We start from the raw sequence: 15,167 nt of genomic DNA on the forward strand, positions 1-15,167 counted from the left end.
AAGAGAGCAGTAATTTCTCCTGTCGTTTCAGTTCAGCTCTAAAGCATCAAATCCCAAGGGATTCTGGTTTTCCTTCACAAAGGGAAGAGTGATCAACTGTCCACTGCAGCTGGTCTAAGTACTGAAAAGAATTACAGGAGAGCCCGTTTTATTTTATATTTTTTACTCCATTTTGCTAAAGGGGCCTTTATATGATACAAGTGCCCTCTGTCACTGAAGAAAAAGGGAAAAGCATGTGATTGCAAAGAGTAGTTTTTGCAAACAGTCATTCTGCTGCTTTGCTAATTTTAAATGTTATTTACTCAGTGCACTCAAAGTGCATATTTTCCCCGCTTTCTTTATTTAGGCCTTTCATAGTTATCTTGCTGTCTTTTTCACTCTCTTTTCTTTCCATGGGGGCTCAACTCCTTTGGGGTCTGTGGGTAAATTGTCTGCCATGTTAGAAATACTGTCCCCTCCCCAGTTATACACTCTGAGCATCACCAGGTGGGTTTGGTTCCTGGGCAGCTGCTGATGGCAAAGTGTGTTTGTGTCTCCGTGTGCCTCCCTGCAGATGACCGCATACGGGGCTTTCCTCCACAAGGGCTCCTTCTGCAGGAACTATTTCAACATCTTAGACCTGCTGGTGGTCAGCGTTTCTCTCATCTCCTTTGGGATCCAGTGAGTGTGCTATTTCCAACCGGCTGCTTTTGGGGGTGGTTGTAGGGCTGGGCTGGGAGGGATGGCTCAGGCTCGTTGTCTCATCTGGGTAAGATTTTCCTCATGAGCCTGTTGAGGTGTTCATGAGGTGTTTTTCTCAGATGATTCAAGACCATTAAAATTCAGCCTCAAGAGAGGAGGTAGTAACTGGGAAATGCTACTCTGGTGACCTGGAAGGGGGAATCTTTCTGAAAGAGCAAATGAGAACAAAGAATGGGTGTATTGGGAATCACAACACTTAGCTTTGTTCCAAGGCCTTTGTTTCGGTTCAGGACAGTTCGGTGACTTACGGTTCACTCCTAGACCTATCATAACTTCTTTGGAAAACGGGGTGATAATGTTTTCCTACTTCCTAGGATGTTGTGAGTCTTAGTCAATGGAAGGCCACCAAGCACTTGAACAGTTTTGTGAGAATATTCAGAGTGGTGGTGGCTGATCTGTTTCTGTCATGCAGTTTTCTTTTGGTTCATCTGTTAATTTGCTTAATAAGTTTACAGATTTACCCAACTATGTGTTGGGTAGGAAGTTTCCTAATTAGTTTCACATCTGATAAGAAGCAAGCTCCCAGTTGTTACCATTACAGGTTAGCAGCTCGCCCATGTTGCACACTAAGTCAAGCAGGAGAATTTGTAAGATCCACTGGGCTTTCAGTCAAGGTCTTAAGAATGGCACAGTTCTTTTTTTGACCTGCTGTTTCTTTCTTACAGACCTAATTCAGACTCTTGGTATGTTAACATAGAAACTATTCTCAGAATCAATAGAACATGATGTCATTGAGCACCAGGAAGATTCTCAGTCAGGGTTTCAGTCTTGGAAGGTGCAGAGAGCTCTGCTGCAGTAGATAGTTGTGTTCAGTACTTAAAAGTGAGCACAAAAGTCATCCTCATCAATTCAGTGGGAGTTTTCACATCCTTAAATTTATGCACACACTTAAATTATTTGTGGGTTCAGGGGCCAAACACACTGTAGGATCAAAATCCGAGTGGATAATATACCTTTAATGCTGGAGTCTCCTGGATTTTTCACTCTTCTATGAATATTTCAATGGAGTGCTTCTTTGAGCCTTACCTGAAAATGCCTTGGTAATGACTACATCTTGGCACAATTCCTATATCATGGGTATCTACAGAGTCCATTTGCCCTGCTCTAAAAATATACCTTGCCCATGTTCCATTCTCCTGTCATTAATCCAGCAGAGATGATGAAAGCCAGAACAAGAAGCAGGACCTCTGAAGATAACATCAGAGATTGGTTTCCTTACCCCTGAAGTGCCATGGAAAGGAGTTGACTAAACACCTCAGGCAGGCTAAGGCTGTGCAGAATTCCAAGACCTGCCCTTGCAGCACACTCCCTGCATTGCTGTATCTCTCAAACCTTCCAACGCTTTCTTCCAGGTCCAGTGCCATTAATGTGGTGAAGATCCTGCGTGTTCTGCGGGTCCTTAGGCCCCTGAGGGCCATCAACAGAGCCAAAGGACTAAAGGTTAGATAAGTCCCAGTGCATTCTATAAACTATAAATTCAGGTTATTTCAGGCTACATGGACTTTTGCAGTGGCTCAAGTAATGTTTCAGCAGAATCACAGTATGGCTGAGGTTGAAAGGGACCTGCTCAAGCAGAGCCACTGAGAACAGGTTGCCCAGGATTTAGAGTACCTCCAAGGAGAGAAACTCTACAACTTCTCTGGACAACCTGTTCCAATGCTCAGTCACCCTGACAGTAAAAGTGTTTCTCAATGTTCAGATGAACCTACTCTGTGTCAGTTTGTGCCTGTTGTCCTGTCAGTGGGAGCCACTGAAAAGAGCCTGGCTCTGCCTCCTCTGCATCCTCCCTTCAGCCATTTATCTACATTGACCAGGTTCCCCCGAGCCTCCTCTTAGACAAACAGACTCAGCTCTCTCAGCCTTTTCTCCCAGGACACAGGCTCCAATCCCTTAAGTCATCTTTGTGACTCTTTGCTGGACTTCCTCCAGTATGTCCATGGTTCTCTTGTACTGAGGAGCCAGAACTGGACCCAGTACAACAGGCACAGTCTCACCAGTGCTGAGTAAAGAGGAAGAATCACCTCTTTCAGCTTGCTAAAAGTTCTTTGCCTAATGCAGCCCAGGATGCCACTTGCCGTCTTTGTAGTGAGGGCTCATATTCAACTTTGTGTCCACCACGCTTGCCAGGTCCTTTTCTGACACGCTGCTTTTGAGCTGAATGGCCCCATCAGCACAGAGGTGAAATTATGTGGTTTTCTAGGGTTACAGATGGGCCCACAACCCTAAACACAACCTCTCTGTATTAGATAAACTGCTTCCTATGTGCTGGTGGCTGCCCAGCTATGTGGGAAGTTTCAGAGAGCTGAGTTCTGGTACTTTTCTATCCCTTTCTGCCTGCTTCTAAAAGTACAGCAAGGAAAGAAAGAGGTTGGTCCCTTTCCTGAGACATGACTTGGGTAATGGGTATTAGGTAAATAATTTTTTCTTATTATTTGCATTTTTATTCTTGGGCTTCTCCCTCAGCCAGGACAGTTGAGAACAATCCTACAAGTGACTTTTGTTCCTCTCCTCCACTTGCAGCATGTGGTCCAGTGTGTGTTTGTGGCCATCCGAACCATCGGGAACATTGTGATTGTCACCACTCTGCTGCAGTTCATGTTTGCCTGCATTGGAGTTCAGCTGTTTAAGGTAAAACCACTGGACCCATTCATTCACCCTTTACACTGAGCTGTATTAAGGGATGGGAAGAAAAATTGCATGAAAAGCATGAGGAAGGGAAAATGGAGTCTTTGTGTTGAAAGGCAAGACATTTGGGGCACTGTCAGTGTTACCCAGGCTTCTGCTACCAGCAGTTCTCCACAACTGAGCCAGGCACGTGCAGAACTCTTGCCCACCATCCATGATCATAAGGAATCATCACTAATGTCGTTCTTACCTAAAGAGCTTGACACTGGCATGGCATGGTCCCAGGAAGGTGAAGGGGGCTGTTCAAAAGGATTGGTCCTTGCAGGCTGTGCACCTCCCATCTTGCAGAGGAAGACGCATGCCAGACAACCACGGGGGGTTGTTCATGCACTTCTTTATGTCTGCTTTTATCTCCTTGCTTTTCACCATCCTCCTGACAACAAGTGTTCAGGACGTGCACGTAAAAGTACTGTGCAAGCAGACAGAAGCCTGTGCTCTGTGCTACCCACATTCAGGCAACCCTCAAGCCAGTTTGCTTACATCTATCTGCAAAAGGCCATGCAAACACACGGCTGGTTAACCAAGGGGTAAATGCAGACACCCTGCTACATGATCTCCCCTAACCCTTGTGCTGCCAGAAGTGGAAGCTTCATTCCTCTTTCTTCCTTTCCAAGGGCAAGCTGTACAGCTGCACTGACAGCTCCAAGCAGACAGAAGCAGAATGCAGGTGGGTCTGACCTTTTCCAACCCCTCCCCTTCGCTGGCCGCCCATGCGCGGCGCCTCGTGCTGGCAGTGCAGGTCTGCCATGTTGTGTCTCCACTCTCACACACAGAGGGTACTACATCACCTACAAAGATGGGGAGGTCAGCCAGCCCATGATACAGCCCCGCAGCTGGGAGAACAGCAAGTTCGACTTCGACAACGTCCTGACTGCCATGATGGCCCTCTTCACCGTCTCCACCTTTGAGGGCTGGCCAGAGTGAGTGTTTCTTGGACCAGTGCAACACTAGCAATGTCCTCATTCATTTCAAAAGAGAAAATTCAAAGGCAGAGCATAGTCTTTCCCTTTCTAAGTATTTAAGTAAGTCTAGAGCTTTAAATATAGCAATAGTAGCAGCAGTTGCTGTGGTATTATGTACTCTATAAATTCCTACAGGAATTTCTGTCCCTGTACTTGTAAATGGTGCAAAGCACTGTCTATGGTTCTTAAAAGATGATTTCCAGCAGTAGCAGTGATACCAGTATTTGTTACAATTATTATGTGTATAAATGAATATAAAATGGATATCAGGTTCTTTCCAGCATTGTCAGGTTTCAGGTTTCTCCATTTAAACTCAGTTCCCAACAGCTCTGTTGGGACTCTCCTGTCTTTTGTTAACTGAAGAGCATGATTTTGTTCAACTATGAAACGTTTCACCCCTGAACAGGTTCAAATGTGTAAAATTAACAAGAGCCAGGTCTTCTCTTTTGCAAGTGTTTGCACTCAAAGCAGCGCAAGTCTGCACATCTCTGAGTGAATTAATTTTGATACAAGCAGAAGAAAACCACAAAGTTTAACTTTATAACATCACCTATAAGGCCTCAAGGCAGTTGCAGATTTTCTCTGCATTTGGCTCCTGTTTGCTTTCAGGTTGCTGTATAGGTCCATTGATTCCCACATGGAGGATGTGGGACCCATCTATAATCACAGGGTTGAGATCTCCATCTTCTTTATTATCTACATCATCATCATTGCTTTCTTCATGATGAACATCTTCGTTGGTTTCGTCATCGTCACATTTCAGGAACAAGGAGAGCAAGAGTACAAGAACTGTGAGCTGGACAAAAACCAGGTAATTTACAACACCTTGCTGTCACTAAAGGTAGAAAATGCATTGGGAATAAGATTTTAAAAGATAAATGCACACAAAGAGGAATATGTGAAGCTTGCCAACAAGATAAAACTGTAAGCTGGCTTTGCCGACATCTTTCAGGCGCCAGGTAGAAAAAAATCTTGGTGTAAGATTTTCTGAAGGGACAGCAATGACTTAAAAATGTTTGCTGTACCGTTTGTTTCACTGAGATCAGATCAGCACAACAGCAGTGCTGGCCAAAGTAAATGGCCAGAGTAATTGCATATAGAACTCTTTAACAGGTAGAACGTGCACATTGGCATTATGACCTAATAGAAATTCTTCTACCAAGCTTTTTCATTTCAGTAAAAAACTTGAATCATATTGTATTTTTATTACATTTGAAGGTTGCTGACCACCCAGACATTTTGGGTTTGGGTTTTAAATGTACCCTGCCTCTTCCACAGCGCCAGTGTGTAGAGTATGCCCTGAAAGCCCGGCCTCTGCGGAGATACATCCCTAAAAACCAGTACCAGTACAAAGTTTGGTATGTGGTCAACTCCACCTATTTTGAATACCTGATGTTCGTTCTGATCCTGCTGAACACCATCTGCCTGGCCATGCAAGTAAGTGAGCAAGTGGAAAACCTCCAGGTGATGAAGCAGTAGAGTGTGTTGGGGAAACTGTAAAAAGGTCTGGGGTTCAGACCTACTTTAACCTGCACACCGTGTGTTGAGAGAGGGAAAAGCACGTTAAAAAGAACCATTGTACCCTGTTCACTTCTGATGACACGTAGTTACCATGAGGAATCTGCCTCTCATCCTCTTCCTGGTAACATCTGACACTTTCAACTCCTTAAAAAAAAAAACAAATGGGGGGGAAAAGACCCCAAAAGTGTTATATCACAGAACAGTTCAGTGGCCGCTAACAAGTGACTTCTCAATTCTGATTTGTCTTCTATGAAATGCAGCAATAAGCCTGGAACTGCCACTCACCTGAGATGTGAATTTTAAATTTGAGTCTTTTCTGTGTCAAAAAGTAGAGAGAAAATATTTTGGCAAATGAGGTAATCAAGGAAACTGGAGAGAGAGAGGGTAGGAAGGCTTAGTATAGCCTTTATTTTCAATTAAGAACCTCAGAAACATTTCTAGAAAGAACCTCAAGAGGCCATATTGTCTATCCCCCCACTTAAAGGCAGCATCAGCTCCACCTAAAGCATTTCTTGAGAGGTATTTGCCTGCCTTGCTTCACTACTGATGCTCCTGATTGCCTTATGACCTGCTGCGGTGTGTGTTCATTTTCCTTACTGTAGGAAGGTTTTCCAAACATCCAATGTGAATCCACCAAAGGAACATTTGCAGCTGGATCTACAGGAACAGCAAAGAGAGGCAGTAGGTGGAACAGCAGTAAAGAGGAAGGAGTCAAAGCCTTTACTAAGTAGCCAGCTTATAAAAAAGCAGTCTTACATTCCGTTCAGTCAGGAAATGGACCCTCATATGCCCGAACTGTTCTGTACATTTCCCCAAGGCTGTACTTTCCTGACTTGTTCCTCCCAGTCTGTGTCTGCCCAAGGCCTCCCTGTGTGTCTCTCTCCTCCCCAAAACCCATCCTTCCCCCTCACCCAGCGGGTCTGTGCACCCTCTTCCCTGGGCTTTGGCCCAAACAGTCCAGATCCCCACTCTTCAACCAGCCCTCCACAGGCTCACCATTGTAGTTATATTTCCTGGGTTTTCCATGGATTTCCTTTCCACCCCCTTACCATTTCATTCTCAGCTACACCTTTTCCACTTCGCTCGTTTGTCCCTTCCAGTGGATTCAACTTCCCATGCACTTCTACACCAACTTTCCTTTTAACTACATTTTCCAGTGGATCAATCCCACTCTGCTCCCTGTCTCCCTGCAAATCCAGACACAGTTTCCCATCTCTCACTAACAGTCCAAGTCTATATTCACAGGCAATTTTCATCTTATCTCCTCTCACTGTCTTCAGCCCAGTCTCATCAGATTTCTTGACCTCCCTACTTTTTCATCATCTGGTCCAGCTCTTTTCCATCCCCATTGCAAAGTCTTCCTCTGCTCTTTCACCCAAGGTCCCAAACAAGGAGTGAGGCAACAGGAGCACAGGAAAGTGCCGTGCTCCCAGCTCAAGTCTCTCCTGCCCTGGTCACTCTGAAGGTGTGAAGCTGCTCAGTTTCTGTAACAATGGTACACACCCAGGGCAGAGAGAGCCAGAAGAGGTGAGATGTTTGTGAGCTCACAGGCAGGACTGCATCTCTGGAGATGCTAGGAAGTCTGAATCCATCTTGAGAAAAGTACAGTTCTCAGAGGTTTATGCTGAGGCCAGATTTGGGTCAAATGTCATAATAGACAGCAAAAAAAGGCACATGCCAGTTAAAATCTCAAGTTTCTAAACAGCGTCCTGCAAGTATTAGAGCCTTTCACGAAAAATGTTGCAAGAAACTTTGAAAATGCTTCAACATTGTGTTTTTCCCTGGCCTTGCATTCAGTTGCAGCTGAATTGTTTTACCTGAAACTGCTTTGAATAAATCACCCTGTGCCAATACAGAATATGAAAATCCATCCCAGCTGGTTGAAGTTTATTAAAGTTAAGCAACTACAAGTGGGGTCTTGTAACATGAACTGGAAGGTGACCTTAGAACAAGACAGTGCAATCAGTCTCAAGTATTATGATCTGGAAATAGTGGTATGAAAAGTGAGGCAACACTTGCAGAAGACACTGCTTGAATTAATCAATAGAAGATGGAGAGTAACTTCATAAGATCTTAATAAAGTTAAGTGAATGGGCAGCATGATTGCAAATTCAATTCAGAGTTGACAAATGCAAGATAATGCATATTGGAAAGATATGATTTGAGCTGCTCATGTACTTTGCAGAATCCTGAATTTAGTGTAATTACTTGGAGAATGGCTTGGTATCATTATGAACAGCTCAGTGAAACCCCTGCTTGCTGTGCAATCACAATCAAACAAAAAGGCAATCCAAGGGTTAGGAAGGTTCAGATAAAAAACACAATTGGAGATTGTATTGTAACATTGTGCAAATTTATAACGAGCCCTGAACTGGGATGATAAGTATGATTTTGGTAGCCACTCCTCAAAAAGATTCTTTTAAAAAGAGGACATCCAGAGCCAGGTGGCAAAAATGAATAGAGGCATGGAAATCCTTATGTATGAAGGGAGATGGGACTTCTTAACTGGAAAAACGGAACACGTTGGGGTCTTCCTTAGAGCACCTTGGCATGAAGGGAGGCTGGGAGGGGTCCTGTGTATTCCTGACTGCTGGCATGTCCTACCCTCACACTCCTGCTGGAATGCTATTTTTCAGCACTACGGTCAGAGCTGCATGTTCAAGGAAGCCATGAATATCCTCAACATGCTCTTCACTGGCCTCTTCACTGTGGAGATGGTCCTGAAATTAATTGCCTTCAAACCCAAGGTAGGTGCTCTAGGAGTAGACTTCCCTGGCCTCTGTGTGTGTGTGCATGTGTGTGGGGCAGCTGTGAGGAGAAGGAGGAGGTGAAACTTTCTCATCTATTACCCCACCAAGAACTGAGCTGGACAGTTGCTCTCTGGATTGGAGTCTCACTTATATTTAATAACTTTTTTGCTGGAGAGTAGACACACTTAAAAAAAAAAAAAAGAAAGTAAGAAGAGACAACACCTGCTAATAGAGAAGGTTCCTAGTTTTCATTAAGTTATCATAGTGACACTGTGCTAAGGCTGTAACATGTCTTCCATTCTGAATGGTATTCTAATGCTCTCTCTCTGACTTTCCTTATATAATTTATAAATAGCATCTCATGATTAGTCTCCTGACCCGAGTGAAGTTAATCAAGCATGACTCATTTTGAGTTATGAGCTTTGGAAAAAAACGTTTCTTCTGGGAGGGCTACATCTCAGTGATGGTTTGGATTGCTCTAGTCTTGAATTTAAGACTTCATTGATAATATTCAGTACCCCAGCAGGTCCTGTCTGAAAGTATTGTCCTGTGCATTGGGCCATGATATTATGCTAGTATAGCTGCACCATGGGGTATGATTACAACGTGCAAGCTCTTCCAGCTGAGTTCTTACAGCTGCTGCAGGACAAGGACAAAGATCCTGACCTCACAGAATTACCCAAGACTTTCTTCTATGGCGTTTAAATTCGGTGATGTCTCATACAGACTTGAATCCAGATACCTAAATAGAGGTCCCTCAAGTCATTTCATCTCTTCAGTGGTGCCTTGACGCATGGGGTTGAGTCTTGAAGGATGCTTTGAAACACTGTGGAGATGGTCAAGATACTCTCTGAAGCATCAGTTACGACATTGGTAAAGATGAGAACTTTTATGTCTGGCAGTTGTCCTTCATGTTAAGCAGTTAGGGGATCATTGAAGTTATCTCCTCCCAGGTGTAATCAAACATCTTCCTCATCCTCAGCTCAGAAACTTTGCTCTCCATTTCTACTGGATTTGGTCGTATTTTTTTCTTTTTAACTCCATGTTGACTTTCCTCCCACCCAGCTTCTCTCTTTCTTCCACACTTTCCAGGACTTCTTCTTGGAATAGTCACAATTTTATTTTTCCCCCAAGCCCAATATCACTATCCTATTTCAGATGTATTTCTCTTGCAAGTTAGGAGCATCTTGTGCAGTCCTGATGAGGACAGACTTTTTTTTTTTTTTTTTTTTTTGGTGAGATCTGAAACACTGTCCTGGGAAATTTAGAAGCATCATTATCTGTTTCAGCAGGGATTTTAATTTTCAGGAGAGATCTACCTTTCATTTTTGAGGGTAGCAAGCAAATTTTCTGTCACTGTTAGCAAGCAAATTTTCTGTCACTTCATAAAAGTTTTATCTGCACACCATGTACCCAGAAGTGTATCTCACAGGCTTTATAATGCTCTTCTGATTTTGCAGTTGCACTTTGCAGGAGACTCTTAACTTTCAGAAAGATGAGAATCTCAGCAGAATTTGGTTTAAAACATTTAGGGCAGAAGTTCTACCAGGTCAACACTGAGCTCTGTACATATACAAGGAACCTGACATGGTTGTTTGTAACAGTAAGGAAATGGCATTGATGATATTGGAAGTCCTTTCCACTTCCTGTGTTTTACTTTCCTCTGTTCAATCTCCTTTTCAAGTTTCACTGCACAAAAAAGTTTTTAAAAAATCAACTGAAGGTAAACATGTATCCTCTGGATGGAAAAACATTGAAACAGATTTCTTGAAGCAATTGTGGAATCTATAATTTGAGGTTTTAAAATTAAGCTGGGGGAACCTTTCATTCAAAACAGTTTAAGAATCGATGATCTGCCTTGAGACAGGCAAATGGAATAGACCATGAGGCCCCTCTCAGCCCAATTTTCCATGATTCTGTAATTTCCAAAATAAATCCCCAGCTACTACACTATAGTAAAAGCGAGAGTGAAAAAGAAATTTTCCTTGTGAAAATTTCAGAATAGTAGAGTTTTAGTGAAGTCTTTTGAGCTAGGAGCCAGACAACAACCTCAGGTGAAAGAATAGCCAGCAATAACAATAAATGTTTCAAATCCTGGTCTGGCCTGTCGCCAAAGATGGTACCAACTCATACCTCTATTTTAATTAAATCCCTTAATGAAAAAAACCCCAACATTTAAAAAATTGAAGCAAAGGATGACAGGGAAGAAAAACAGGACTGACCTTGCAAAAACAGCTAATACAGCCAAAAGACTTTCCTCTAGCCCTATATTCACACTGGATTATGTCGAGTACCAGCTCAGTGAGTCGGGTTTGGAAACACCAGATTCCTTGTGTCACTTGTCATCGTCTGTTACACACAAAGAATTGGGTGAAGCCCATTCCCTGCTCCATACTGACTGAGCCTGCTCTGAAAAGAAGGCAACCTTCTCTCCCAGGTGAGCACTCGGACCAGCTCTGGGGAGCACTGGCTGCTTCTTGTCAGGTTGCACACTAGTACTGAAGATGAACTTGCCTAGTTCTGAAGTGGGAGTTTCCAGCATGGAGAAAGTAGTTGCCTTGATCTACTTGGCTACACCTTGTGGCCAAACTACATTTGCAGATGGAAGGTGTCCCCAGGAACACCAGCCGGGAAAGTCCAAAAGTATTTCATTGTCACCTGGGAGATCACTACCTATCCCCTCCAACCAACCAAGTCCCCCCAACAAAGAAATGAGATGCTGAGTGTTATTAGTGTTTCCCAGATGGGAAATGGCAAGATTAAATGCTCATCTCTGCTGCAGACAGATTTGTCTGTCATTTCCTGAGCAATAAAACACAAACCAGCCTTTGTTTAAGCTGCTTTGTCTCATTTTGAATTTGTGCCCAAACATCACTCTTTTCTGTCTGAAGAATACCCTAAAATAAAAGAGCTGTAAGCTTTGTGACTGACAACAAAAAAGGAGGAAACTTGGTTAGCTGAAGGTGTTGTGTTCTAATGACAAGCCCCAGGAGAATGTGGCAGAACAGAACTGAGCAGAGAACTGAAGCTGGCAATATTCAGTCTGTTTTCTCCTTTTTTTTTTTGGGTGCTTAACCCAGTCGTGGATGCTGCACCTTAACCTTCAACTACAGCAAGACAAGCAGTAACCGAGTTGTGACTCTGAAGCAGCCACCACAGAGCTCTGCCTTGCACAGCCACTTCCTAAAGGCACCTTGGAATGAAGGGTCTGCAGCAGCAACAGAGGGATAAGGCTTTCTCCATCTACACAAGGTGGAACAAGCTGCTGTTTGTTCATACCTTCACCAGGGAGAGTTGGAAAGGGAACTAGGACAGATCCCCGAGGTATTGGGAGCTGCTATCGTGCTACCTTCTCACAGAAGTCACCACAGGCATGTGCCCATGTGGAACAGCTTCAGGGGAAGCCCAATATGCAGAGTTCCTGCTGCTGCCCATGGTGTGGCATCCACTATTATATACTCACAGATTCAATTGGAAATGGGTTGGAAAATCATCAGGATCATTCAAGATCATCAAGTCCAACTGTTAACCTGCCACTGCCAAGGTCCACTAAATACAATGCATGCCAGTGTGTGTTACGTGCATAGCAACAGAGGAGGTGGCAGCCTGACTGAATAGATTTTTTTACTGTATCCCTTTTTTATTTCTTCACTCCTGTTCTGTGAGATGTCCTCCTTACTTGCTACTCTTGATACTAAAGGTGAAAAAAGCAAGCACAGTTGCACAGATAAGAAGCAGGTTCACATATGTGCCTGCCTACAAAGAACCAGCATGGATAATCCAGCCCTTCCTCTAGTTCTTATGGTGGGAGCAAGGCTTTACTTACTGAAAGGCCAGCTGCCGGAGTAAGGAGCCAAGTCCAAGTCAGGGCTCATCTCCCAACACTTACAGAAAATATGCAAAGGGGGTAGGAAGACAAGGGCTTTCCTAGCTAAACATACTGTTACTGCTGAGATTGGTTGTTCTGGTCAGCAAGTCCCTTTGATACTTGTCCCTTTGACTGGCCATCCTCTGTGAGCAGTGTTTTGGTTTGCTTGGTCTCCTGGGAGGCCGTAGAGAAGAGGGGCACGTCAGCTGGAGCAGCTGCTGCTGTGGCACGGTCAGTGCATGCCAGGCAGGGACAAGGCTTCTGAGAACCCTGTGGGTTTCTGTGACACTTCTTCTGCTGCAGAGGGTCAGTTACCCCATTTTTTTTGCTGGATTACTCTAAGCGCTGTGTAAGACAGCTCATCCGTGGCTGCAGTCTTGTCAGGAGGGTGTGCTAACAGTGAGATAGAGAGATTTGGGATGATTAGGGCTGCTGATAAAGAAAACATCCACTACATGCCTTGCATCTCCTTACAGAGTATTAATATGCTGCTCTGAAGCAAAACTCCCAAAAGGACCTCAGTGTTTGTCTTGGCTGATGCTCATAAACTGATTCAGGACTAGTTACTTCAAAGAGGCAGACAGACTAAAAGTAATGCTGTTGAGCCAAGGCCTTTTGCTGCTTTGTTTTTCTAATTTTATAAATTCTCCAGCCAATCTGGTGAGCTATTTTCCAATTCTTGCTTGGAGAAAGCTGATGCTGCTGCTGCTTCAGGCTTTTTCCAGGGAAAACTACTAAAGGGAATGAGGTGTTGTGCTGTGCTGTCTGTGGTGCTCACAGCTACCACTGTTCCATCTTCTTAAAGAAGAAATCCCCACCAGAAGCAGTCCATGAAGGGCCAGCTGATCTACAAAACCTGCCTGGGGTTTATCTTTGCGAGTCAAAGACAGTGACTTAAAATTCCTACTCATATGAAGCTGCGCCATCTGTCAGTGTACATGCTAATGTGAGGATGGATATTCCTCCAGGAATCTCAGATCTTTCCAGCTCCCTGGAATGGGCTGTTTTCCTGATAAGCCACATCTACTTTTTCTTTCAGGAAACATTTCACCTGTCCCCTTATTAGCTAGGGCAGGACCACTAATCCAAGAGCTGTGAATTTTCTCCTGCTGTGCCTGTCATCTCAAACCAGGGAAGACATATCCATGGAACTACTGCTATGCATAAAGCAAAGCACAGGATCGTGTATTTTGTCAAATCCGTTTCTGCGTGTGGAAAGGGAATCTTGGAGGTTTCCTCCATGGAATTATGACTGTCAGAGAGACTGCAGATCACAAGTCTATTCCATTTACCAGACACTGTCAGCACCTTTCTTCCCGGGGTGTTCATGGATGTTGCTTGTAAAGCAGCCTGTAACAGCGCCATCTGTCCTGCCTCAGACAGCTTCCTCTGCCCCTCGTTTATCACTGTTGCTTTACTCTGAATTCTTGCCGTTCTCACATGTCCTTTTTGTGCAGCAGTTCAGATTTCAGGGGGCTGTTTCAAGCAAGCTTTGCATTCAGCACAAGACACATAATCCCATGTGATCCCAGGAAGAGCTGTGACCCTCTGTGTAGTGGAAATCGTAAGTGCCACCCATGGTCATTTCTTAGCCTCCACGTACTGATGGATCTACGTGTCCTCAGTGTTTCTTTCTCCCCTGATGCATTTGCACTTCTTTATTCCTCTTTAAGCTCCTCTCAGTCAGCGTTTATCATGCATTTGATGTACAGATATCTCTTCTAAAACCTGCAAAATGACTCATCTGTTTTTGTTCCCTTTTTACCAGTACATTTCTCATACATTTATGCCTATAAACAGATCTTTGAGCAGTCTCTCCTAAAGTAACACTAGCTGCTTCATACTACTTGCATTCCTCTTTTTCACCAAAACCATATTTTGTTATTCCTTGGTCAGGATAGAGGCTTCAGCATTCTCACAAACAGCTGAAATTTATATCCATGCTATCCCCTTGCACCGCAGAAACAATGTTGGTTAATTCTGAAAATCTAATTCTTTTCGTAATTCTTCATTCCAGTACCTGTAGAAATACCTGTATAGCTTAGGATGCTGCCCTGGCATCACTCATCACAGTGTTTTATTTCTCCAGCCTATACAGGGAAAGGGAAGTAAAGACATTCTGCACTGTCAAAAAGCATCAGGAAAACTGGTTACAACTGAGTGGTCTTTTGCTCAGAGCTGAATAACACTTCAGCTCCATCCAACAGGAATCATATTTAGTTACAAATCACATGCTCTGGGATGTAGTATGGTGGTATAAATTAGTGGTTTAAGTTGTGTAAATGTGAGCCCGTGGTGCAGGCAGCTGCCTCCCTCCATGGAGTGTGGCCACATGATGCTGTGTGGCCAGATGTGATCAAATGTTGTCAAATGGCTCTTACTCTGCAGATCTCCTTTACTGCTTTTGGCAGTTCCTTAACCTTGGTAGCCACCTAATTTTTTCCTCTCCTCAGTTTCAGTATTTTCTGTTTTGGAGGGGCAGCCTCTACATGTGGAGTATTTGATGACTGAGCCATGTACCCACTGCAAGAGGAAGGGCAGTCTCCAACCAGCACCCTGGCTTTGGGTGAAAGAAATGCCTTAAAACGCAAAAGAAAGCCCAAGAAAGCTGATTATGTGTCGAAACCTGTGGGTGGGAAA

At 43.9% G+C, this 15,167-nt stretch overlaps 1 protein-coding gene across 27 annotated transcripts in view; it reads left to right on the top strand.

Moving 5' to 3' along the window:
* The window catches only part of CACNA1C (calcium voltage-gated channel subunit alpha1 C), a 465,784-nt gene that overhangs the window by 381,917 nt on the left and 68,700 nt on the right, over positions 1-15,167 (top strand). For all 27 annotated transcript variants that reach the window (XM_048301198.1, XM_048301175.1, XM_048301189.1 and 24 more), the window contains 8 exons: positions 554-660; positions 2,094-2,181; positions 3,262-3,369; positions 4,041-4,093; positions 4,200-4,346; positions 4,998-5,199; positions 5,667-5,825; positions 8,546-8,656. In XM_048301198.1, coding sequence (XP_048157155.1) covers positions 554-660; positions 2,094-2,181; positions 3,262-3,369; positions 4,041-4,093; positions 4,200-4,346; positions 4,998-5,199; positions 5,667-5,825; positions 8,546-8,656 — 975 coding nt within the window. The remainder of the gene's footprint in view (positions 1-553; positions 661-2,093; positions 2,182-3,261; positions 3,370-4,040; positions 4,094-4,199; positions 4,347-4,997; positions 5,200-5,666; positions 5,826-8,545; positions 8,657-15,167) is intronic.

The sequence above is a fragment of the Corvus hawaiiensis genome, chromosome 4, assembly GCF_020740725.1.
Source record: "Corvus hawaiiensis isolate bCorHaw1 chromosome 4, bCorHaw1.pri.cur, whole genome shotgun sequence".
NCBI lineage: Eukaryota > Metazoa > Chordata > Aves > Passeriformes > Corvidae > Corvus > Corvus hawaiiensis.